This window comes from Cebidichthys violaceus, unplaced genomic scaffold, assembly GCF_023349555.1.
Source record: "Cebidichthys violaceus isolate CVI_PGR_0920_01 unplaced genomic scaffold, fCebVio1.0.p SCAF_63, whole genome shotgun sequence".
NCBI lineage: Eukaryota > Metazoa > Chordata > Actinopteri > Perciformes > Stichaeidae > Cebidichthys > Cebidichthys violaceus.
Genome location: NW_027176850.1, coordinates 541125 through 568168, shown reverse-complemented (window position 1 = coordinate 568168; position 27044 = coordinate 541125). Strand labels below are relative to the sequence as shown.

The 27044-nt window shown below is 38.3% G+C and overlaps 1 protein-coding gene across 5 annotated transcripts in view; it reads left to right on the top strand.

Annotated features, from left to right (window-relative positions):
- The window catches only part of csmd3b (CUB and Sushi multiple domains 3b), a 342676-nt gene that overhangs the window by 187383 nt on the left and 128249 nt on the right, over nt 1-27044 (top strand). For all 5 annotated transcript variants that reach the window (XM_068734381.1, XM_068734379.1, XM_068734378.1 and 2 more), the window contains exons 7-10: nt 1528-1640; nt 16942-17019; nt 21212-21299; nt 21528-21652. In XM_068734381.1, the coding sequence (XP_068590482.1) occupies nt 1528-1640; nt 16942-17019; nt 21212-21299; nt 21528-21652 (404 nt within the window). The remainder of the gene's footprint in view (nt 1-1527; nt 1641-16941; nt 17020-21211; nt 21300-21527; nt 21653-27044) is intronic.

The window sequence follows — 27044 nt, the reverse complement described above, 5'->3', positions numbered from 1 at the left end:
TTATTACAGACACAGGCTTTGTTCTTACTTCATTCTAGACAGCAGCTACACACACAAAGACACAAGATACCCAGGCAAGACGGAGAATGCGACAGAAATTTAAGTGAAGTAAACCAAACCTCAGGCTGATTTTTTAGTGTCTGTTGTTGCCGTGACATTTTCTTTACAGCTTCACTACCTTGTTTTACAGACTTCGGCTTTGTTCTTTTACAGAATGACGACAGAATTTTTTGTGTTTTCCCGCTCCCTCTAAGTATGTACTAAAAGACTAAAAGAGCCAGTCAAAGTTTAATGCCATAGACATAGAAGGTGAGTTGAATGGACATTCCCATTTAAATCAACATAGCAGGATGGTCAGAGCAGCAGACATTTTTATGTGTACTATTGCCATTGCAAAGATCTGTGACCACTATAGCGGGCTAAGTTCCGTATAAGCTTTCGGCAAGCCAAGGAATAACTCTTGCCGTCTTGACGTGCAACACAGGTCCTGCCATGGAGGCTGACCCTTTTGCACCAAAGGTGAAACATAGAAGTAAATTTCACTGTGTTACTACCATGGCTTCTGGCTTTGCGGCAGAGCAACAAAGTGTGACACACTTTACAGCCTCACTGACGTGTGTTGTCATCATGACAACCAATGGCGCAGTAATGCATGGGCTTACCGGGGGCCAAAATCCAGGGCCTCGAGTACCAGGGGCCTCACAAGTAGTCAAGATAGTCATTATGTTTTGAACACACCTGATGCAACTCAGCAGCCCTAACTGTTGGAACAGGGCCAACATCAGCTGGCTCAGGTGTGCTGAAGCAGAGAGAAATGGGAAGGTCTGTAGGTCTGGAGCTCGGAACTCAGGGTCTACCTTCATTTAAAAGTTTTCTGAATCTGCTCATTTGAGTTATCCAACAGAATATAATCTTTCATGGCAAACATTACCAGCAGAATTAAATGTTCAGATCAAGGCTGTTTTATGTGTAAATAATAAAATGATTTACTATAGCATGTTTTGATTTTAAGCTTTTTGGGCATTGTCTATATAATAATGGTTCAAAATGATGAAATTGCATAGTTTTCAGTTAAAAACATTAAAATGTTGCCTACATTTTTTTTTTAATTGAAAAGACTGATCTTTCAGAACATATTGTCTTATAATGAGGAGTTTCTTATTCTGTTTACTGATAAGGTGGGCACTCCATTTATTATTTGACGATGTCCATTAAGTTAAAGTTACCAAGGCATATTGTGAAGGAAGGGAATGGCCACGAAGTGCCTCAAGTGATATAAATGTGCCTCGGATAACTAACAGCAATCGCTATTTTCTTATAAACTAGTCAAATGTCCAAAGCAAATAGTTTGATATCCGTGCTAGTCTCATTATTTTTCTATGTTTAAGACCTGAACAGCAAGGCATGTTCGCCACACTCTCCTGCCTGATCCTTTTTGGATTTGTTGGGAAAAAGGAAAGGCTAACGTTTTGTTAGTGTGCGTTTATTTCAATTTCTTACAACGTTCTTCCTATCTTTCTTTCGCAGGTTGTCAGGCAGTAATGTCCCTTCTCCCATCGTCAGCAACAAGAACTGGCTCCGACTGCATTTTGTGACTGATGGCAACCACCGTTACCGTGGTTTCAGCGCACATTATCAAGGTAAGATGGGTAATGTGATTACATCAAGAGAGACCGGCATCTTAATGTACATATTTGCACACGTACATATGCAGAGCTCTTTCATCTATGATAAACACAAGTCTGTGTCTACAGTATCTCCAGATCTCTTTGGGTTTGTTAATTTAATGATGGCTCTTTTTAAGATTCTGCTTTAGCTCCTTTGACATTTTCTTTTCTCCTTTGACTTTTTGTTTTTTTCTGTTTCTCTCTGCTGCCTTTTTTCCCTTTTCAACTGACAGTTAATTACGCTTGTTGACTTTCAGTCTTCCTGGCTCTTCTCCACTACACTTTCTCTCACTGTCTCCATTTTTCTGCATCTCCCTTCAGTCCAGTTCTCTCTCTTGTACTCTTTTCTTTTTCTCTCGGGTAACTGCTCATAGGCGTACAGTTCGATTTCTTTGACACAAACCCTAACTGGTGGAAAACATTAGGAAATTCATTTGTCATCGTCCACGTCTCCCAACAGCGATAACGAGAGCTGAATGTGTGGAGCAACTGCACATTCTGGAACAGATAGTGTTTAGATTTCATACTGTACTTGTTTTTCATACTCTCCCATGTTTTGTTTTAGTCTCGGATCACAACTGGTTTGGTACTTTTAAACACTATTGACCCCTTTTTGTGAATCCCTTGTGCATGGTGCATAAAGTCCATTCAACTTCAGAATGTACACTGGGCATGGAGCTGTGTTTGATATTTGTTGCGCACCTGCAACACTGATGGAAATAGGCTGTGATGAAAATTATCAGCAGGTGTTTCATGGGCCTGCATCAATCATGGCCAACAAATCAGCTGCTCAAATCCACTTAAAATTGGGAAGATTGTATTAATTGTGTGTGTATTGTTTTAAAGTTAAACTAGTGTAAACTAAAGTCATGGAAACAGTACAGTGTGCCTTCATTGACCTGGTCTGTGTAGGCGTGCAGCACAAGCAAGTAAATCATGGTCATACTTGACACTGAAATTGCACTGTGCCACTCGATTATTACCGGCGCACTCTCTACTGTGCCTCGCCTCTCACTTCACAGCACATTCAAGTTTGCAGCAAGTCACCAAAATACCAAGCAGACTCAGGCAAGAAGACTAAGGTGTGCACCCATCCAAAATGTCACCTCTCGGGAGCATGTGTGCCATGTGCTGTCAGAGCTGGGCCCTGTTTCTATATAACTTGTCAAAGAAAAACACTGAAGATAATGTGGACACGTTATGTTGGTGTTTACTTGTCATGTTTGAAAAAACACAGAACGCGGATCACCTTCAGAGATATTCATACATGACTATCCCCCCCTCTACATCTTCTCTTCTTAAACATCATTTTTTCATACACACTGTTTACCACCATGGTCCTTTAAGACAGTAATTATGGTAATTTGCTGATTTTCATAGGGCTATTACCATCTGTTTTTGTCATCACAGAACAACCTTTCTGAGCCACCTGCAAAACTGGCTATAGAGGTAGAAAGTAGTGTCATTGCATTGAGCAAGAGATTGCTGAGTACCAAATCTGTGTTGAAATATTGTTTTATAGCTGGTATTATACAAACATTCAATCCCTTGAACCAGCAAATTGAATCCAGCTGTTTTACTACTTACTCTTGAGATTACTCCCATTAAATGTTTAGATTTGAGAAAGAGGTTTCTTTATGACCCAGGACAAGTTTTTACTGTATTGGTCACATGTGCCACTTGCAGGACTGTGGTCAATTAGGACAATTAAGGAATGGAAGCTGCAATTAATTCAGTTAATGATTTTATATTAAGTCTGCATAATTTCCCAATCTGCGGGTATGATGAGTTTATTAGGCAAAATGTGACCCCAGAAAACACCTCATGGCAAATTTTGCTAGTGTTTGATTTTTAAAGAACGACCACTATGGAATTGATGTCTGTGTTCTATACATGAAAGTCAAACCAGTGTTCTTAATGTACACATTCAGCATATTGTAACTTGTAGAATGGACCTTGTAGAAAGTTAAAATTATTATCAAACCTCATCCTTCTTTTCCCCTTCCTCTTTATTCAACACATCTTTCCACCCCCCACCCTTCTACTGTATCCTCCCTTCATTTGTTTCTCCCTCCTCTCATCTTTTTTGTTGTTCTCCACCCTCCTAACTACTTCTCTCCTTCTCAGACGTTTCTCTTGATTGATTGATTGACAACCTGACCACTCCTCTTGAGATTTGCTTTTAATTGTTTTAATTGATCTTAATTAGTTTAAAGGTTGATCAACATGTTAATGAGTGGTGTCAGTGTGAGAGGTTAGTTGATTAATTACTGGAGTTCTTAACAAGCTTGTGATTGATTGGTTGCTTCCTGTCAGCTGTCAGCCATCTTCATTACCTTGTTAGTCCTCACACATGAGCAACAGGGCGGGTTGAGTATAAAGTTACTCATCTCTACTGAGAAACCTAGTGGTTTATGTGAAATCTTCACACATTGTTTGTAAGAATCTTGCAGATTAGTTTCATAGGACATCTCTCATAAACTACATATAATTCATTTTTTCTTTGAAATACAGTCTAATTTCATTGTGTTTGGATTACAATAAACCAGCCAGTAAAAAAATGATTGTATTACATATAAATAATTTATTATATAGTGTATTTGTTAACATTACTTCGCTCTAAGTCATTAAATGTGTCAACCATGTCAGTGGGTAATGAGGATCGATCAGTATTCTTACTTTGCCAATACAACTACTGACACTGTAAGCTGATTGGTGGATCTCCTTTTGATTTTAAATCTGGTAGAACCACTGGAAACGAAAGGGAACTTGCAAACATACAATTTACAATTAAAGCATTCATTAGATTAATTCTGGACTCATTAACTGTAAAATATGATATTATATTTTTGTATTTTATTCTGTTTGTTTCCAGTATGCTTTGATTGTGCTATGTTCCACTGCATTTATTATGCTGTAACCCCTTCAGATTTACTCTTTAATTAGAAGTCTGAGGATGTTCATCAACTCCACTTTATTATAAACAGTTCCACTTAATGATAATCCACCTTTTTTATTTTACTTTGACTGTAATTCCCCCCTGCAAGCCATATGTTGTTCTGGTCCACTAAATTCTACTTGTCTCAGAGAGAATACATTATAATCGCAAAGCCCTTGGGCAGGGTTAGTTAAGTTTAGTGGCAAACATTGTATGAAAACAATTCCAAATTTGTCTCTGAGAGACTAAATGAACAAATCTGCTTTGGCAGACAGGTTAGTTGAGTTCATAAGCCACAGCTATGAAACCTCAGAGGGAAAGGTTTGGCTCTAGGTGGTGCCAGCTAGCTGGACAGACTGTGCGTGTGTGTCCATGTGCGTGTGTGTGTGTGTGTGTGTGTGTGTGTGTGTGTGTGTGTGTGCATGTGCGTGTGTGTGTGTGTGTGTGTGTGTGTGTGTGTGTGTGTGTGTGTGTGTGTGTGTGTGTTTGTGAGATACAGGTCAGCCACTCTGCTCATAAAAACCTCCTTTGGCTGCTGCCCAAATGATGAAGTTTGGAATTGATAATAATCTAATGATTTATATCCATGTTTGAAGAGAAGCGGGGGCGAAAAGGCAGAAATGAGAAAAGAACATCACAAAGGAACATCAGAGAAAAAGAGAGAGGGGAATTGGTAAAAACAGGGAGGAGATCCAGAAAAGAGAAAGGGAGACGGAAACCAACACAGTAAAATAAAGACGAAAGCAAAAAAAGACAGATAACCAGAGAGTGGTGGGCAGTTAAGGGTTGAGTAGTTTGGCAGTGCGGTTTGGCAAAATATTCAAAGTTACTGGAAGTTTTAACTGGTTATGAAGCATTCACAATTTAATACTGATGCCCATATGACCTACATTAGTAAATGAGACAATCAGAGAGAAGATTGGCTATTTCTATAGTTATTCTTCATGCTTGTCATCGGTGCCACCGGGTCAGAATCAACGCAAAATCAGATGAAACTCCATCAAAAAAACTCCACCAACTCAGACTCCAGCGGGGCCTCTAACAGCGACCCGTTCACCGATCCAGTTGTGGCTTCGCTGCCACCTTTGACCTACAGTCGGAAGCTCTGGCAGGGGGAGGAGAGCCCCAAACCCAGTGGCAGCGGCTCCTCTTCCAGCCACGAGCAGAGCAGCTGGAGACCCAGGCTTTATTGCTAATCTAGCTGGAGAGAAGGGAGGCACAAGAGAACCAGACTGTCAGAACCTGCTGCAGTTCAATGAGAGGGTTCCTGAATGGATTGTGGCACTCAGAAAAAATACCTCTTTTGCCCACAGGGACCACCAAAATATACACAAAATTAAAGTTCCTTGTAGAAGCTTTAACTATTGTGAGTGAATATGTGTGGATAGACATGTGTTCTTGGACATAGGAAAAGCCTGTTTGTGTATTAGTGTATTTAGTAACGCAAAGCCTGCAGCTCCACTGCATGGCCACGCACAATTTACAGAGTTAATTGTCCATTTGAATTTAAATGATGCCTCAAAGTGATTCACAATTGCGAGGTCTTCAAACATGCCCTAAACTAGATTAGGTCTATCAGTGGATCAACCATTTCAAATCAAATATATCTTCGTAGGACGTAGTGTTCTTTGTAAAGGGCTAAAGCTGCTACATAATGTACAATTTAGTCACAAGATTTCAGGCAACCCTGTTGATATTTAGAGGAATTATCAAATATCTATAAATGCTTAGCATTTTCAAATTTAGTATGTATAGCATATGTTAAATAGTATTAAAAGATAAGTAGAGTAAATTAGAGAAAATCAGTATTTTTTTTTTTCGTGTATTCATACATTACTGTAATTTTGGATTGTTTTGTCAATATGTTGAACATTATCTCTGTTCCTTAATGTACCATTTACAGCAAAATACAAGCACAACCATTAAATCATTAGCATTTTAAATTGAGGGCTCATTAATTATTCAGCCCCATCTCTGGGCAATAGTAAAATGCTCTTCACTCCAGGACCAAAATGCATTTAAAGATGCACTCCACTGTAATATAAAAAGTATATTTGTCATTGCTACTTTTTCAGGCCAAGATGAAATCAGAGTTGATGTAGCCTCTCACCCTGGTGAGTTCATTTAGTCATCCTTGTACTGAACATGTCGTTTGGGGACTTTAAAGCTGTGAATTTGTGGGGTCTCACCTTGGGACGCTGGTTTGTTAAAACCCTGTTGGTCTCTGGACTGTAGCCTAAAATACCAGATGAGAGTTTCCAAGAAATCGGCCACATTTCGAGACCGAAAATGTCCTTTTCATGAATTTGTTGAAAATAATTCAAATCAAGATCATTATTATTGTGTGACCATCAGTGATAAGTATATGATAATGTGTAAATATATATCTGAGTTTTGTTAATATTGCAGCTACGTGTTGAAAAGCATCATATACTCTCAGTTCTGGTGTCCTTGTCCGTCCTCAGACAATACATTTACCATAAAGTCATGGGATGTGTTTCTACACCTAAAGAATGTAGATGCTCTATTTTTTTTAATTATTCATCTGACTTTTGCGTTGACCTTGTCAATTAGACCAATTTCAATGTACAAATACCAGCAATTCTGACATCCCCCTCGAAAGGCATAGAGGGGACACTAGTGTTGGTTGAGTGATGAGGAGACAAAGTGACAAAGACAGCAATGACAGTAGTTTGAATAGTATCCAGCCAGGATGATCATTTGTTGACAACAGTTCACAGTAAAGTCATTGGATAATAACTGAGGTGGATCACTAATGCGATGATCAAATTAGACGGATAATTGTCTTCCTCTGCTAAAAGCTTCATTACTGCAATTACCATTGGAGACCTAAAGGCCTTTACACTGAAACAACAAATCCAGTTGGATTTTGATTGAAGTTTGATCTTTTATATTCATGTAATTTCTATGGATCAAGTCTTTATTATAGTCTCTCGGTAGGCTGAGTTACAACTGTGCAAACTAAAGATTTCAGGTTTAAATCTGTCGACAAGTTGGGAAAACCGTACTTGGGTTAAAGACTGAATGATGCTCAAAGTTCCCTTCAGCAAAGCACTGAAACCCAGCTGTAGCATTGCCACGTGTAGGGACTGTGATAGATCAAGCCAGCTTCCAGATGTGACTGAGTGTGTTACAGTATGCTCTCAGCCCCCAGCAACTACACCCTAAGGCTGCAGCTGGAAATGGGAATCTTTTCTCAGTCATCTTTCCTGTTAAATAAAAAGAAAAAACAAAACATGAACAGCTCTCCCCCAAAGCTAGAAACAAGTGATTCATGTTGCCAAATAAACTGTTGAGTTCTCAAGGGCCGCAGGAATAATATATGAGAATACAATTGTACAGTCAATTATCCATTTAAATAGGTCAACTTTAATCAGTTTCAAGGTCATCATATTTTTTATATATTCTCATTAGTTAATTATTTATATCAAGAACTGAGGGGGAAGAGCGGTGGACACCGAGCCAGTCAGTGAGTCACGTGCTTTCAGTCAGCCAGTGACTCACACAATCACGCATTGAGCTGCAGTTCATTCAGGTAACTGCCGTAAATATATGCATTAAGCACAAAAATACGACAGTTGCTTATGACAAAAATAGATTTGATGAAAATCCCCATGATATTGTGATAATTGACTAAAACATTTGCTAAACCCCTCCCCCTAAAAGTGATTACCCAATCATAGCTTAGCAACCATAACTAAGTAAATTGTGATAAATTATGATATAAGCAACTCCATTAAATCATATTATCTTTTATTTTGACTTGATTTTCATGACTCGGTTTGTCAGACAGCTAAGCAGTTTTTCAGCTTGAGTCTATTGAAGCAAATTGCAGTGCACACCATTACACATTAGAAACCAGCTACATTCCTACAGTGTGATTGTCATTCACAAAGTCATCCGGTCGATCCACTGGTCAATCAGAATTTTACTCCTGTTGCACTTACTGTAAGTAGCTTAGTTAACAGTGTGAGGTAAAAGCCTGAAGTGTCTAGTCAGTCAGCTTGTCAGTCAGCCATTACGTCTGGCAGTCAGCCAGTTAGCAGGCCAGTCAGCCAGCCATCTTGTCAATTGAATGGTTGCCAGTGTTTCCATTTGCTGTACATATTTTAGTCTAAACACTGGGAAATACTGCCAGGCTCCTATCAATGAACATTAACATTACAGAATGTGGTGGTGGAGGGGACAATAAAGTAAGAATGGAGAGATCCTGGCAATGCCTCAGAGTCAGGATGTCACAGTGTACCAGAGAACACGATGATTAAAATCACAGAATGAACCTCCCCAGAATCATCTTAATCTGTTGATTACACTTTAAAAGAAAAGGTGTGACCAGTATTGAAAGCAAACAGGGAGGAGGGGGGAAATTAAATATGACTGGAAGGATGTGAGATTCAGAGAGAAATATACAAGGTCATCTGAGGATCCGTATTACTGCATCAATGCTACAATATTCCCTCTCAAACATCAGAGGTTGTTTTTGTGATGCATTATTTTAATGATGTTAGAAAAATGAATAACGGTGTTCCATGTTTAGTGCTGGTGTTAGATAAATTATTGAACATTTCAAGGAACATTTGCTGCCATAATGCATTCAAGATGGATGTTTTCAGTTCAAACATTGCACCCTGGTATTGTAGGTGAAGGATGGCCTTGTCTTTTTAATGTATTTACACACCCCTAATGCTGTATCAATATAGAGAACTTTCATCAAATTAACTATACGTGCAAAGCTGGAACAATTAATACAGGTGTAAGTAGACCTCTTAGTTATGAACCATATGTTTAAGTTGACATCCGTAGTGTTTTTAACTAATATAATATCTATACCCATTTGTATGGTGATCACAAAACGCTCAAAACCATTTGATACTTTTCAAATATTGATTGGTTTGATGTGTCTGCACCTCTCAGGATTTAGCACTTGCTGAAAGCAGAGCCAGGTGCACTTGGGATATCTTCCAGCATTTTACAGCATATTTTGTATTTTCACATATTAAAATCTAGAATAAATCCAAGAGTATCACACTCTGCTAGCAGGTGCATCTTCAAATGGCTGATTCCAATCTGCTAATTAAATTGCAGGCATCCATACAACCTTTCATAACAATTTCACTACGTTTGCTATACACCTATCACCACTGAGAGTTATATATTTCAGCTTTTAAGGGATAATGCCCCCCCCCCCACATATTTTAGGCATCAAATACTCACCTCCTGTTGGCTCAAAAAGTAACTTTTGAAAGCGAGCAGTAGCATTCAGTGTTTTTAAAAGAGAACAGTAATCTATGTCTGTCATCATGTCAGTAAAACAAGCTGAAAAGCATACAGACATTTCTAGAGCCACACCTGAAGCACACTGCATGTGGATATGGCCACACGCAATCAGTGACTTTTTGGTTCAAAACACTTTCTTTCTTTCTTTGGTAACACATTTTACTTTAGTTGCACATAACTGGTTAGTCATGTAAGCAGCTATCTGAGTTGTCCAGAGAAACCATAAGCAACAAAAAGGTGTATTTCAATTCAATGTGTATAGCCCAATATCACAAATGACAAATTTGCCTCAGAGAATGGACTGACAGCTCTCTCTGACCTTCAGTCGTCATCTCAAAATCAATAGTCTCTTTCAGCATTTAAAACTTGAAATGTTAAGAAAGTCAATTTTCTCCAACATCAGCATAATGAAAATGTCACACCTAGTAGCTTCTCATTCCCGTATTTCATCTTGTTATCTTGACCCTGACCCCAACCTGTGGCTTTTTGTACAAATACCCCAGCAGAGAAAATAGCAACAATGCAATACTCTTTAGCAGCCTTCCTCTTGAATGAAAATGTAAATGTACCTCTACATCAATTCTAATTAGATATAAGAAGATCTGCAAAGACTTCACCTACTGTATTCAGTCATGCAGGCATCTGTTGTACTGGGTCCTTTCTCAGACAATGTGCTGCAATAATTACTGTACACTGCAGGCAGACACATACTTGAAGGTTGTTTACATCCCTGAAACCATTCATTTTATCATTGAAAGATAAAGACATAGCGCTTCTTCTAGATCGGTTGTGCACTAGCTTCCTTGTCTCTGTAATGTACAATTATTTACTCAGTCTATGGGGCTCTGTTGTATGTTCTTTCTTTACTGATTCTGTGCCAATATACCAGAAAAATACAATCCTCAGTGTGGATGGTGTTTAGCAATTACTGAGGGTTACTTTGATTAGATATTCTGTCCATACTCTCCCCTGCATGGCACTCTGCTCTAATGCCCAACCCCACGCCCTCAACACCTGGCTGTGAATGAGTGTGTTTTTGAAATGTGTCACCTTGTATGCCTGTATGTGTGTGTGTGTGTGTGTGTGTGTGTGTGTGTGTGTGTGTGTGTGTGTGTGTGTGTGTGTGTGTGTGTGTCTATCTGTGCTCCTGTGCACATACAGAATTACGGGCCCACGTATCTGTATTAGTGTCTGAAATCACTCTCATCACCGCTGGCGCGTCTCCTGCTATGTTTCTGTATGTATGTGTGTCTACTTTAAGTTGATAAATCTGTTGATGCTTCTTTGGATATATTATGGGTGTGTGCAGCTGTTTGTGTTTTTTGTTTGTGTCTAAGTGTGTGCGTGTGTGCCAGTTTGTCTTGTGTCTACATGTGTGTCAGGTATAAACAATCTGTTTCCTTCCCTGCGGCAGAACCTTTCAATCACATCCCTCCATCATCTCTCTTCATTACGTATTCATTAGTTTCTGTGTCTGTAGGGCGGTGATTGGCTCTTAATGAACAACTGACGGCATTATCAGTCAGCCAATGCTATGGCAGCAAAATAAGTCAGTCAGTACAAAAGAAACACCAGTCAACCACTGGTACGGAACCATTATTCAACTCGAGCAGTGAGACAGTTTACCCCTCAGGGAGGCTGACATATTGGATATTGTCGACTGCATGGTACCCTTGATATGACTCTCATAATGCGTCAAACAGGTGATCAAGTGCATACATCTTGAAATGCTCTGAATATTTACAGCCACTAAAAAACAGAGCATTTAGCACATGTGGCATATACCATTTAGTTTTTGTGTAAATAAATCCCTGAGTCCTTTTCCTTGTCAGCTTTAGCTTAAGAACCATAAGTCAAACTAAGTACAGAGACACTGTAGGCCTCGGGGGTTCACATGAGCTCATATATCTATGGACTACCCCTATATCATCTTTTATGTTATTTTGGAGCTTGCATTTCAACAGCACTGGCTTTCATTGTTGACTCCCTTTTCTAACGCCGCTATGTCAAAATGGCAGGGAACATACTTGGTTTAATTAATGCAGTGAGTTTGCATAGACACAATCTGGTGATATTGTATGACTGCTGGTCTGTACGTATAAAATAGCTCATCAGATGTGGAGGATGTCTACAGCACTGACAACTGCTCCCACCCACTGATTGCACTCACTAATTGCATATCTTAAAACCATGATTAACTCAATGTAGGCAGAGGTATATATTGATCATTGTACGTACACATTCATATTTCTATCACCACCTTCTGCCTAGTTCAAGTAACATTTGAGCCAGCTAAATACTTACATATTAAACACATGCAGTGAGAATTAAGCATTTTATACATCTAAGTACAGCAAGCTGTTGTATAGCTGATATTTTGAAGGAATACTTACATATATCAATTATTCTCACTGTTACCGTGAATTTGTGAAGAAAATGTTCCTTGCATGCCTCCACAGGGAACGAAGAATAAAAAAAAATTAAAAGATGATGAGTTGAAGTAAATGGGGGCCGCTTTTAACAAATGATGTCTTTGCATATCTCAAGAACCGCTCACCCGATCTACTTCACACTTGTTCGGTGTATTTCCGGGCACCACATTGAGCCCTTTTGTCAAATTGATGCTATTTGGACACGCAACACGTTCAATATTAACAAAGTTTGAATGAACAAGTATCTAATTACGATTATTTTTGACAAATTGCGATGTTAGAGGTAATGATAATTCATGTCATTATTATGGTGTGATTTTTGTGAGGATCTGTAGCAAACAAAGATCTTTTCATAAGTCTGTAGAATATGATGTGTAGGCCAGGACATCTCTGCAGCATGACAATATTTAATTTAAAAAGGGTATTTGCAGTATAAGCAGATAGGGAGAGTTGCTCATATCTGCCTGTTAACCATGTGGATTTGACTGTTTTGGAAAATAAGACAAGTAAATCTATGGTTTTACAATAGATGGCAGGAAATATTTGCCTTTCCATGGGGAGCGACCGTTGAGGGGCATTTAGCCCAAAAGCTGGTGAGTTCAATCAAAGTGTGTGATGCCTGTCTGCTCAAAATCGCCTCCTTAGAGAGAATGTCTCACTGCTCCACAATACCAATCTTAAAAAAAATTTGAAATCCAGATGGTATTGTGGTTAACAGGCAAATATGACTAAAAAATGTGAGTCATTGAGCTGGATCCTGCCTCTGGGTTACAGAGTAGGTGTAGCTTTTGGGAATACATTTTGAAAGAGAACATATGATATGTTATATGATAGGATGTTGGTTTGAAAGTACAGTATCAGGACTACATCAGACTCAAGGAGATGCTTTTTTTAAGTGTGTATTTTAGTGAATTAGGTTGTGTTTTCGCTGTCTTACTGTTCAAATTTAGTTCAGTTCTTATTTATTTTGTTGCTAGTTAAATATAATTTTGCTAAATATGCAATATTTTACTTCGTGCATATGGTTTACTTAAATGCATCTGCCCTTCCATCTGTTGTTTGCAGTAGAGCTGCTGCTTGTAGGCCAGAATATTAACACGTGCATATTTAACTTTGATGCACATTCACGCAGGACAGGTTTTATGATGCATATTAACAGGGGCTTGATACTGTGAATGAATTTGCATAGGCAAAAACAAATTTGACTTTTAACAATTTTTGGCCCAGATTTCCCAATTTGGCTGCCTAAGAGGGGGGACAACATCTCAAACATGATTATAAGACTTTGATCTAGATCACAGCTTCCCCTTGTTGTCATAAATAACAAGTCTGTTGATTGATTTCCTCACACTCGGGACATTCTCAAATACAAGTTCAATCTGGAGGCATTCTTACAACTATGTAATGTATTGTTTCTCCCCCCTTTATGTTCTGCTTTACTATTTGTGCATTTTTTTAATGAACACAAATGAGAACTATACGACCCAGTGTTCGAGGGACAAAAGGCTTTATGCATCCGACATGGTTGTTATATCTGCAATGCATTTAAACAGAAAATGTATTCACTCCACTTGTATCATAGTTTCATGTGAACTATATATATTTTTTAAATACAGCTGTCTGTAGTTGTTCCAAATTGTTTGTGCAATTTTCTAAAAACATGAGAATAACCCAGGGACGTATGAATCTCTGCTCTTAAATATTGAAGAAAGAATTCAGTGGAAGCCTTTTAATGTTGGATATACTGTCAGATATATTGTTATTTTAAAATATCTATGGCACCAGTGTTGGGGATAACAAATTGTATTATTTGTGTATGGGTTACTGTGAAGTTAGTTAAAGTGTTTAGCATTTGGTTTATGAGTGTGCTGTGCTTCGAGACAGCCATAAACTGCTGTGATACATGAGTTGCTTGGAGCTAACTCATTAATGGAGAATTTCTGACTAATTATTTCAAGGTGTAAGGGACATTTGTATGTGTTCATGATATGTGTAAATTATTGATAAAGAATTGCATTGAATTGTCTTTTCCAATTAAAAAAATATGTCAGGTGGTGACGTCATTACAAATGTGAACATTAGCGTTAAAAATACATCAAGGCCTAAAGCTTATGTGCTTTGAAACCAAAGTCTATTCAGATTTGAAATAAATCACCATGTTCCTGTGATCTGGAGGTATCACACTGGACCTTTAAAGCGCAAAATATTGTGTTTTTACTTACAGTAATAAAAATACATGATTTCCCATGCCCTCAGCTCACACAGAGGGACATTCTAACCTCTGTGAAGAGCGAGATAAATTGAACTACAAAATGTAGCTTTTTTTTTTAGTTACACTGCCTGTGGTTACATGAAAACCTTGTGTTTTACGATATGTTGTTTGCTTACAATTAACTTAAATGAGGTATTTTTGTCACATGAGGAAAAGTGATAATGTCTAGTTTTGGTTTAATTAAGGAGGGATCACTTGTAGGTCATTTATGAAGGGATGATGTGTTAGCACTTCTAAAAGACTCTAATGTAAGCAAGTGTAAGTACATTGTTCATTTACTCTCCAATTTAGTACACAGGTTGGTCTGCAGCATTTGTGATACATGTTCTTGTTCATGAGGCAGCGTTGAGGTCTTAAACGAAGACTTTACCCCTAGAATGCCCAATTGTGAAACAATTTTGCACAGCATGTAAAATCTAACAATTTAAAGCACTTCTGCATAAACAGTGTGGATGAATTAGACTTTATTATTTATTATACTGCACAAGTTGTGCGAGAGTTTCTAAACTGGTTTTATATATATATATATATATATATATATATATATATATATATAGAGAGAGAGAGAGAGAGAGAGAGAGAGAGAGAGAGAGTTTATCATTTGTTAAAAGCGGCCCCCATTTACTTCAATTCATCATCTTTTCATTTTTTTTATTTTTTGTTCTTTGTGGAGGCATGCGAGGAAAATTTTCTTCACAAATTCACGGTAACAGTGAGAATAATTGATATATGTATGTAAGTATTCCTTCAAAATATCAGCTATACAACAGCATATGTCAAACATGCAGTGCTTAAACATGCAGTGCTTAAACATGCAGTGATAATGTGTCAATGTGTTAACAATTAGTTTCACAGCATGATTCACATTGCACAGTAGTGTACGTCACTACTGCCTTAGCTACAGAGTATATTTGAAAAAAATGAATTGGCCTGCTGAGCAAATGTGTCCATAGTCTAGTTCTTAAGCTTTGTATTTCCATCTATTTTTATAAGATTGATTATGTACCTCACATATTTTTCTTTCAAATGACTATAATAGGATGTGGGTTGGTATCTTGCGCGACTTGTCGCACATACACAAACCACACTCACACACATACAGTTGGAACCACGTATCATGCTGGTAAGTTAAAACAATAATACACAAATGGAGCTCATGTTCAGCAACTTTACAATACATTCATCGTTAGCACATTAATACAGTTTGTATAATATCATCATGGTAAGTAGAGTACCACTAACTTATGTGCCTGTATATCGCAACATTAAGATAATTGTTGGCATAAAATGTGCATGATGTAATTTCACCATGCCAAATATAATTTATTTGACAATATACCAGATGTATGTGCATATATGTAGCCTCTGTAAAACATTAGGATAATTGTAACACATTAACTCATCTGCCATTTGTCACCATTCAATGGATTAGTCAGGTCATTACGAAAACAGCGACTGTCAGCCACGCTATCAGACATCCATTAAACTGATTTGTCACTGTACTTTGTCATTGAAGACAAGATATATTTGTGTTTATGTTTTCATTATTTATGTTGGTAATGTATTCATTTATTTTGAAAGGACAGAGCAGAAAAAAAATCAAATCTGGAGAGAGTCAAATTCAAATTACCCCTGGGTGTTTTGATGTTGTTATTATTGCATGGACTCTAATACAGTTCTCGCCCACTCACTTTGTCTTTCCAATCATACGTGCTGAGCTGTAGTAACATACAGGGGCAGCACTGCTAATCCTGCACTGGTACGATGTCCCGTATGTAAGAAAACAATGCTCAAGAATCCCTCTGTCAGTTTGTCTCATTTTGTCTTTGATTCATGCTGATTAAAAGAACTATTTATTTTCTAACGTACCATTATTTGACTGCTTTGATTACAGAGCTGCATCATTTTCATTTTCATTAAAGCTGTAATTTCCTTAACCAGCTTTTGTTCAGAATATAATGGGTTTTCCAGCAAAACACCTCGACATCTGATGTATGTTTCGGAGTGGCAGAGAGATAGAGAGAGAAAGATTAAGCTTCTTATGAACAAAAGCTCTGAATGATGCTATTGTTGAAATCACTTTCTTTTCTCTGTCTTGCTTCTGTCTTTAACTTTTTGTCTCTCTATGTCAACTCCCGCTGTCTGTTTCCACCATTTTAAGATTTACTTTGCCTTTGTAACTTTCTTTTTCACTCTACTCTTCTCTCTCTCAGCATTGCGAGGGAAAAGAATCTGCCTTTTTTAAATTCCTTTGCTTGCTCTCATTTTTTTTTCACTTTATCCAATCTGTTGTCTGATATTCTTCTCTTTTCTGTATTCTGTTCTTCTCTGCAGTGAAGCGATCAGTAGATTTTAAATCGCGGGGCGTTAAATTATTCCCTGGCAAAGACTCCAGCAACAAGTTTTCAATATGTGAGTTCACAACTTAATGTCACTCTGGCTAATGAACTAATGTGTGATGGCTTGGTGTGGCCTGGACTGGTTTTGTGTTTAGTTTTGGTTTTGCTTTGCTTTTTTATTATTATGTTTTCACTTTGTCTCATATAAGGGCTGTTAGTTCCAACACTTTCTGCCTGTATTTATTGACAAAACAAACATATTGTGTGCAGACAGTACATGCAACATCAATTCACAGAAACATAGAGCTTAAATCTGTGACTGACATGTTTAAATGAGACATCCTTTCATACAGAGATGTGTTGAAAATTGCCACAGCCTTTATAAGAGCGTGCTTTTGCATTATGCTTGACTGCTGTGTGTTTTTGTTGTTTTGATGTTGCATTTTCGTCACGGTGTCTTGGTTTATGCATGCTTCTTCATGGCTTGCTTTGATATGTGTAATCATGGCTTGATCATGGTTTGTTTTGGCTTGCTTTGGGGATGTGAATCAGCTGTTGTAATATTGTTTCCCACCACCTCTCCTGCCTCTTCTCCTTTATTTCCTCACCCTTCTCTTCTCTGCCTATCACACACCTTAACTAGATTTGTATAGAACTTTTATACACAGGTCATTTGGGGACATCAAATTATTACATTTATAACAACATCCCTTTGTCATGAGGCCAGTGGCGAAAATATAAAAAAGTAACTAATGTATCTCCACTATTATTCACATCTATATTAAAGTTTTTGAGTATACCTTCTCACATTCAGCAGTAAGTCAAAGCACTGATGTGGATTTATTATTCCAAGCTTTCTACACGCTACATGCTTAAATCCAGTACAAGTACAAACAGTTCCCTGTTAATTTACTGCTCTTCTTTTGGAACCACCACAATGTCCTCGAACTTTGTGAAATCCCACGTTGTAAAACTTTGGAAAACCAACTATTAAATAAGACAGCCTGAAGTCAAATTATCCAGTGTAACGGTGATAATGGTTCATAAGTCATTTGATGCACCGTATTGTAAAAGTGGTCACATGAGTATTATTTCATTTCGTTCAACACTCTGACATCGAGAGAACATGCATAAAAAGCATGAAAACTATCCAGGAAAGTTCAGTACCTTTTTTTATTTTACTGAAGTTCCACTTATTAAAGCTGTCAGTGCCCACATAAACCTAACATATTTTAGAGTTATCTTACATCTAATTCTCTCTTTCTTTCTTTCTCACTTCTTCATGTCTTTATTATATTTCCTCTACTCTCTCCTATATTACACACACACATGCACACACACACGCGCACATACACTTACACATTAACGGTTATGATATGTATGTATGTTTATGTTTTCCATCTAGTTCAATCCTGAGCACACTACATACATTTTTGACATTTGCCCAGCCGGAGGGTCTAACATAAATAAGCACACATACACATTTGCATCGATGCAAGGACACACTCTCATACATGCCAACACACAAACATGTACACACACATGAAGATGAGTGAACCTTGCTTGTCCATGTTGTTAACTGGTTTCTATGCTTGCCAATGATGTTTTTTTCATTGTTTTTTTTACATTTCTGATTTATTTTCCTTATTTGCTTGTCCACTTTGTGTTTATGCGTGAATAAATACTGCATGAGCCGAGCTAAGCACAGCACAGAGACACAGCGTATCCCAGATTCATCAGGTTTCCTGACAGTTTGGGATGTCATGGTTGAGGTTCGATTCTACAGCTGTGAGTTTGTATGTTAATTAGTCTGGCTCTGATTGGTTCAGATGTTAATTTGCTCCGCTCTGACTAGTTTAACTCTCCGGTGAAGCACAAAACTTGTTTGTGTGTGTCTGTCCGTGCCTATGTGCGTGTTATTGTTTCTGTACATGTTTTTGTATATGTGCATGTATGTGTGTAAGTATGTGACTGTTGAAGGTTTTTGTGTGTGTGTGTGTGTGTGTGTGTGTGTGTGTGTGTGTGTGTGTGTGTGTGTGTGTGTGTGCGCACCGCACTGATACTGTAACCTGTCCCTCTGTTATGGTGTTAATAGTCCAGATGGTCAAATTAGCCGCTCCAACAAAGCAACAAACTATCTACTCTACACAAACACGCACAGACACACACCGACCGCCTGCTGGGACTAAACATGTACATGCATGTTAGTCGGTTAGCCCGGACAGGCTGGGTGGAAGTATAAATGGGCACAATTATCGCTCTGCGTTTGTTACACATAATTGAGTTATTTCGGATCTTAGCTTTTTGATTAGGATTATAAAGCACAACAAAAAGTACAAACTAAAACAGCAGATTTAGGGCATAATCAGCATTATTTTTAATTATCGAGAAAATGTACACTGTGGCAATTGATATTCAGGAATAAAGATACAATTTGCAGCCTTACACTCAGTGCTTTAAACATTTATTATTTTATATTTATATTATGTATTGTTTTACTGACTCGGTGGGACTTTTAGCAAACTCAGCAGCTCTTTTCTGTTGTTCTTCCCACTTTCGTCTATGCTTTTTATAGGTGAAATATTATTTTGGGGCGGTCTTCTGTGCAACAAGACCTTGTTTAGATAAGGTGACGGTGACTTGTTAGCAGCAAAAATAACGTTTAGATATAAAAGCTAGATGAAGATGAGTTTAAACTTATCGAGTGAAAAAAACAAATGAGTTATGAGGATAGTGTCCATCTCCATTCAAATGACATATAAGCTATTATGTTCTTTCACAATCAGACATAATTAATTCATGAAATACTACTAATAAAATAAGTGATCAACAGACAATTTGTTCTTATTGCTGCTTGAGAAATGATCTGAATATTATACTGCACTAAAATACATGATTAAATGTGTTTCCCTGTCATTTCTATATCCGTCCATGCATTCGAATATCAAAGTACACCAGGGGGTGTTTTGTTTGCTGTATAGTTGAAGTAAATAAGCACACCAAGACAGTTGTTTTCCCTCTAGTTAAATTCCACTGACACCAGACATTAGGAAAGGATGAGCGACTGAAAAAAGCGCATTCAAAATCCTCTGAGTGGCCTAATTTTACTTTTATTTGTGTGAATGAAAGATGAGGAGGACTAAAGGATTATTAAAATAATTTTACTCTTCACCATGATCTCATTAAGAAATACGAGAGATCCTGTCACGTGGGGCCTAGAATTTAGTAAAAATAGGTCATCAGTGGAGCTCATTAAGATGCTGTATTGCTACTAATAATTTAGTTGTGAGCCAAACTACTAGAAATAGCTCTGTGGCAAATAATGGTTCCCTTTTGGTATTAGAACAAAAAAATTGGAATTGGAAAAGTTTTAAAATAGAAAGCTTTTGAATTGAAATAGAGTTGTTTGTGATTTGCTTTCTTTCACTTACCTGACAGCTTTGCAAAAGACACACTTTTCTTTCTTTGCTCATCCACATGCAAACACACACACACACAAACACACACTTACGCACACTGTCCGTTGCTCAAAGTTAACCCAGCAGCTATGTTTCTTGAAACGTTTTAAAAGTTTTAAATGCTCAAGAGAAATAGAGAGAGAATGTTTGAGGTTTGTGGGAATGAAAATGCTATACTGTAGTGTCTCTTTAAAGAAAGCCAGTGGAATACAGCTGTGGGGTTATTTATAAGGAAAAAGAGGCAAGGGAGACCGAGTGACAGGAAAAGATTAAGAAACCAAACAAGCAAGCAAAAAAGAAGTAGAAGTAGAAAAACAAAGATAGGGAAAGAAATAAACAAAATAAATAAAAGCTACATACATACTGTCAACAGCAGTATTGTAATTGGAGAAAGACACAAAGTAGAGATACATCGTCTCAGAAGCATGTGTGTTGCAATGTCGTAGTATTTGTATGGTTCTGTCTGTTGTCTGTTTGGTGTTTGGATGTTACTGTCAAGATTAGCTCTTGTGTTTCTGTGAGAATTAAGATCGTGTCTGGAGTGCTGTGTCGTCCCCCTGCCTGTCTGCCTACCTTAGTGTCTGCCTCTCGATCTCCTGGTCTGTGTACCGTGTTTCTCCTCCCACCTCTTTCCCTCTGAAGCTAACAAGAGACGAGGCAGACAATGCTTCCAAAACTGGAAACTAAAAGTGGAGAGCCAGAAATTTCCTGATGCCAAACGCTAGTGTTGCTTTACTCTAAGCCTCGTCGGTGCCTTATTGTAATCTGTCTGTCCCTGGCTCTCCACCTGTCTGTCTTTCTGTGTAGTAAACGAAGGAGGAGTGAGACACGCATCCAACTCCTGCCCTGACCCGGGAGAGCCAGAGAATGGAAAACGCCATGGCAATGATTTCAGGTACAATTTGCATGCACAAAGTTGCACACAGGGATCTTAAATTACATCTTTGTATTCAGACATATCTGCACACACAGGCACGTCTGCACATAAAGTACATGCATTAACACATTTCTTGTCCCTATATTTCAGTTTTTCCAACTCTCTGCCTTCCCTCTGTGTGTGTGTGTGTGTGTGTGTGTGTGTGTGTGTGTGTGTGTGTGTGTGTGTGTGTATGTGTGTGTGTAGCATTGACAGTGTGGTGCAGTTCACTTGCGGAGAAGACTATGTTCTTCAGGGCAGTAAAACCATCAGCTGCCAGAGAGTGGCTGAAGTCTTCGCAGCCTGGAGTGACCACAGACCGGTCTGTAAAGGTAAGAAACGCCTCTCAACACGCGTCTGCACAAGCATACAAATTACTGACACCACAGTAGCAGACACAGAGACGGCTGGAGAAAAAAAGGCAGTAAGCACACATGTGAAGGTAAGAAAACACTTAAGCATAACAACCCCCAGTGTTTGGAGTGCTGAGTTTATAGTGGAAAGAATCACAAATCAGTTTCAAGCCTCTGGCTATGAAAATGATGAAACAAAACACTCCATAATCCCATGTTTGCAGGTTGCGCCACACCAACATGCTGCAGTCATATTCCTACATCAAGGCAGTTATGATAGTGATGATAGTCAGGACCCATAATTACACCCTCTATCATAAACACAATATACTGTAGGTAAACACTACTGTGAACAAGGTCTTACAAATTACAATTTACCAAACGTGACACATTTTATGTAATCTGTGCATACATACAGTACTTCGACAAAAGTGAATACAGATTTAAATGTTTAATGGGAACACATGGGTATTTGTCATCGTTTCACTAAGTGCTCTGATAATTATCACATTTCAGATATTCCTTCTTCAGCTTCCAGTACTGGTTCTGGTTTCACATGTGCCACTGTCTTAGTGTCTTAGGCTTGCAACACACACTCTCAGATGCACACACTCGCATGCACGAAGGGAGTGAGACAGAGTGAGAGAGGGCGTCTGTCATGTTAAATGCCAAAGTCGTTTGTCATGTCTCCCTTCACTAGGCTTCAGACTGTGGCTGGAGACACATACTTTAACATAAAAACCAATATTCACTGGGTGCGGGGGTTGCATATGTGTGTGAGAGAGAGAGAGAGAGAGAGAGAGAGAGAGAGAGTTTCAACACCAAACTAATAATCACTGAGATATAGAACTGCAAGGGAGATGAAAGTAGGGACAGAGGAGTAACAGGAGGAGGAGGGGAAGGAGGCAAGGAAAAGCTGAAAAATGTCACACCTACTCTTTCTGCTTAAATTATATCCTCCGTGAAAGTAAAACTCACTGTATCCATCACAGGACATTAGCATATGAAAGCCACCTAAACTTTTGCGTAACTGATGGCAGAATTAAAGTATTTGGAACATAACTCCTACATGTAGATGGAAATGTTAAATTGAACCATTTGAAACTTCCCATTTTTTTATCTAACTGTAGGAGGAACCTTCTGAAAACACTGATCACAGCCAGACATAAATGATGAGCTGTGATGTGATAGTTATTGCTTGTAGTAGCTGCACTTAACGATTATTTTTCTAGTCTAACAATTACATTTTTATTGATAAATCTTACGATTTTTTTTCTCGATAACTTGATTAATCTAACTAACTGTTGTATTTATGTTCCATTAAAATAACAATTAATTTAACAATTTACCAAAACTGAATATCTAAACTTAATTAATTAATATTTCAATGTTTCAAAACAAACAAATGTAACAAGATAATTAACCCTGTTTGTCAGACGCCTGATCAGAAAGATACAGGACCTCAAATTGAAAAGGATTGTGTGACACACACAGATTAATTTAATCACTCAATCGTTTGTCATAGCAACCCTTTCTCTGATTTGGTCAATCAGCATTTTTCTTTAAATTTCAAATGTTTATGACATGGATTGGATTTCATCACTGGAGTGATGGGAAATGTATTTTTGCATCAGTGTGGGGCAAGTGAAATAATTGAAATGATTTAGAAACTGTAACAACAGTCATAGCTGCAGCTTGTTCTCCGGGGGAACACATGCTTCCACCTTTAGCAACCAACTTGCACATTATGTCGATTACATTGACAAATTGCCGCAGCCCTACTTAGTAGATAAACTTTCTTTCTATTTGCGCTGCACTGGGAGATCAAAGTGCAAAGTCAGCTACAGAGTCCATAGGGAGATTATATCTTGCTCAGGGACACCTCAGCAGGGCAGCCAAGGGCCCTGCACTCTTGCACTCTGGCTAAAGGACACAGTGTCACCACCATCCTTGAGTGCTACGCAGGGTTTCTTTTGTGAACTAGACACACAGGGGGACTGACCTTCATTTAGCTTTTTGTTAGTATGACAGCACAGGTCCTTGTAAGCCGGCACCTGGCCTGCAGTTAGGACAGGACTGTCTCATTTGGGCTCTCATTGGTTCCTGCAAATCAACCTTATTACCCAACTTATTATCAGGGTTATTATAGTGATGACACCCGTTGATTGGCTCCTTAAGATTGTTATTGGCTGTTAGGGATTCATCATCACTAAATACTTTATAATTATCAATTAAATACAGCTACTAACATTAAGCCAATCAAGTCTCCCATTTACCTGCATGTGCTGATGGGCTAAGCATCCCCAAAGGGAAGTTGCCAGTGACATTTAAAGTCCCTAATTATTGTCCCCTGTGAATGGTTAAAATGAATGACCTCCATCACTAGGTAGCAGAGCTATCAGTCTGCAGGGATCTTTGTAGGAAAGGTTTGTGGGCTGACTGAGACACTTTCACCAAGCTATTGCTTTAACTTCTCAATAGCATTGTTCAAAACTTTGTTGAATTTAAAACAAAGTCGCTGGTATTCCCAGAACGAGCAACTGTTAAGTGAGTAACTTTGACAAAGCCATGACAAAGTGCATTATGGTTGTTGCTAAGTAACTAGTGACTATTGTAGTTGAATTTTGTTATTTTAAGCATCTCACAATGGAGGGCACAGTTACTGCAGCATCATCCCTTAAAACAAGCTGCATAGCTCCATTAATGCTACCCTATGCTAAAAGGCAAACAGTAGGAACTTACTATGCATGATATGCGTTGTTTACAGTTCATGACGTGATCTTTGACAAAGCTACCTATAGCTGTGAATGCTAAAAACGTATCCACAATTCATGCTTCTTGTTGAGACAATGTTGCTGGAGGACACTTTTTTTGTTTTGCTGCTCATGAAAGTACTGATAAGTGCCATTGTTATGCAGTATATCTCTGTCCTACTTTGGTGAAACAGAAAGACATCCATCTTCAAAAATCTCATAAATCCCAGGATAACCACATTGAGGTTGCTTGAAGGACAAGATACATGAAAGACTGGAATCATATCTTTTTTGACAACAATGCTGAGGTTTTATTTGAGCTATGTGCCAAGATCACTCAAAAGAGAAAACAAAAAAGAAAAACCACACTTCTATGCAACTATAAACATTGCAAGTATACATTTAAAGCTTGAAATAGGGTGTTTTGGTGGTGTTGGCCTTGCTGAAAAGCATAAAAAATAATACAGAGAGTTCTCCTCTATTTTTAAAACCTGTTCACAAAAATCCTTTTCCCCTTTGGGGCAAAAATACAATATTGAAATTCTGAAAATAGAAATGTTGAGTCAAAAAAGAGTGGCTAGTCTAAAGCTAATAGACTGTGATTTTTTTTTTATTTTCTTCCTTCTTTGCCAGATGTCCTCTTTAACAACTCTGCAACCAGGATGCAATATTGACATTGTCCAGACATGTCCAATCAAGAAGTATAGGAATTTCCAGACTCGATTACACTGAATGAAGTGCATGTGTGACCAATTTATTTTTGCCATTTTGTGAAATGGCAATCACAGCACAATTTGAAAGGGGACCTAGAGCAGGACTGCATTGTTAGTATGATACTGTGGGCTGATGGTGGGCTTCAGTAATGGCCAGACATCAGCTCGACTCATCTTATGTTTAAGCAGCAGTTTCTGGCCTCTAAGAGTGAACCTGCCTATTATATGTAGGCAGCTTCCAAAAATGCCTACAACACCTTTTTTGAATCTTTGTAATGTTAGTTTTACTGTGACACAGAAATGTATTATCATATATGATGATGCAAACTAAAGTTTTTTAGAAGGCAGAGATACCTTTCCAATTACGCTATAACTTCAGTAAGTTATAGTACATGTCTACTATAATTATCATTCAACTATATTCCTGTTCATTTAAGGGAAATCTCCAAACATGGAACCTGTGTGGCTAACCACTCAAGTATGTGGTAAAATAGGTTGAGTGATAGAAAATGTAATTAAGGCACCTGCTATGTTTGAAGAGACGGACTAAGCTGATGGAAAAGCCAGTGCAATTTCATTCCAAAAATGTTTAAGCCAACAAAAAATTGTGCTGCATCTGCATAAACTCAACTTGAGCAGCACCGCTCCATCTACCTTGGCACAATGAAAATGTCCGTGTGCCCCTGTGTGCACCTCTGCTGGCTTTATGGGCGCAAGAAAATAAATTCAACTTTGGAATGAGTTCAACAGGTAAGATAGTGTGTGTGAGCAAAGCAGCCATAATTGTATTTCATTACATGTTCATTTGATCTTTAGTGAGAAAATGTGTTCTCTTCCGCACAGTGTCCTTATTTACCCTACTTTGTTCCATCCGGTTGAACCAATATGGAATGAGCGAAAGGCTTTGTCTAGCTGAACACAGCTCATTTGACCTTTACATTCAGACCAGTCAATAGCTAAAGCGGAAACTCATGAATAACATTGAAATCGGGACAATCTGTCAGGAAGCATCAAGCCAGCTGAGTTATTAAAGGGTCACCTCTGTCAAAACACTAAATACAGCTAAATGTGTTGTTTGGAACATTAGTGGGAAAATAAAGTGAATGTATCTTGAAAATGTGCCCTTTATATCAAAACGGTGAACCAATAGAAAGAGACTGATAAGGATAAAAGGAGGGGAAACAGAGTGGTAATCGATTTATTAAGTTCATTAAAACAATTACAAAACTAAATACAAATTAACTATAAAACAGCCATAAAATGGCAATGTCCTTCTGTGCACTCCACCAACTCTTTATGAGAGAGAGACAGAGAGAGAGAGAGAGTCCATGTGGCACCTTGATTAATGGACAGATGGCAAGGCCACGAAGCCAACTCTCTCTCTCTCTGTCTATCTGTGTGTGTGAACTCCAGGGGAGCTCACATGATCTGCCTCACTATACTGACTCACCGACTGGTGCTATACATCAAACCGACACTAATGCACATACTTTGACTTCAAACAGGAAAGAAAGAAAAGAATGAAACTTCAGTGTACAGGCATTGTTTAACAACTACACTGATGACTGTCTGTGTGTGTGTGTGTGTGTGTGTGTGTGTGTGTGTGTGTGTGTGTGTGTGTGTGTGTGTGTGTGTGTGTGTGTGTGTGTGTGCCCATTAAAGCTCTGACCAGAGCGAGGGCCATCGAAAACGTTGTGTGCCAGCTTAATGATGTCATCAATCATTCTTTGTGTCCATTGGTCAGTCTGTCTGCTCCTGTAGGCAGCCTGTTCAAACAGCCATTTCGGCCTTCCCACTCACGCTCCTGATCTCTACTGTGACTCAACACAGTGATCTAACGCTCAGTGTGAACAAATTAACTTTTCACCAAAATAAAAAAATCTGATTTGAAGTGTATTCTACTCG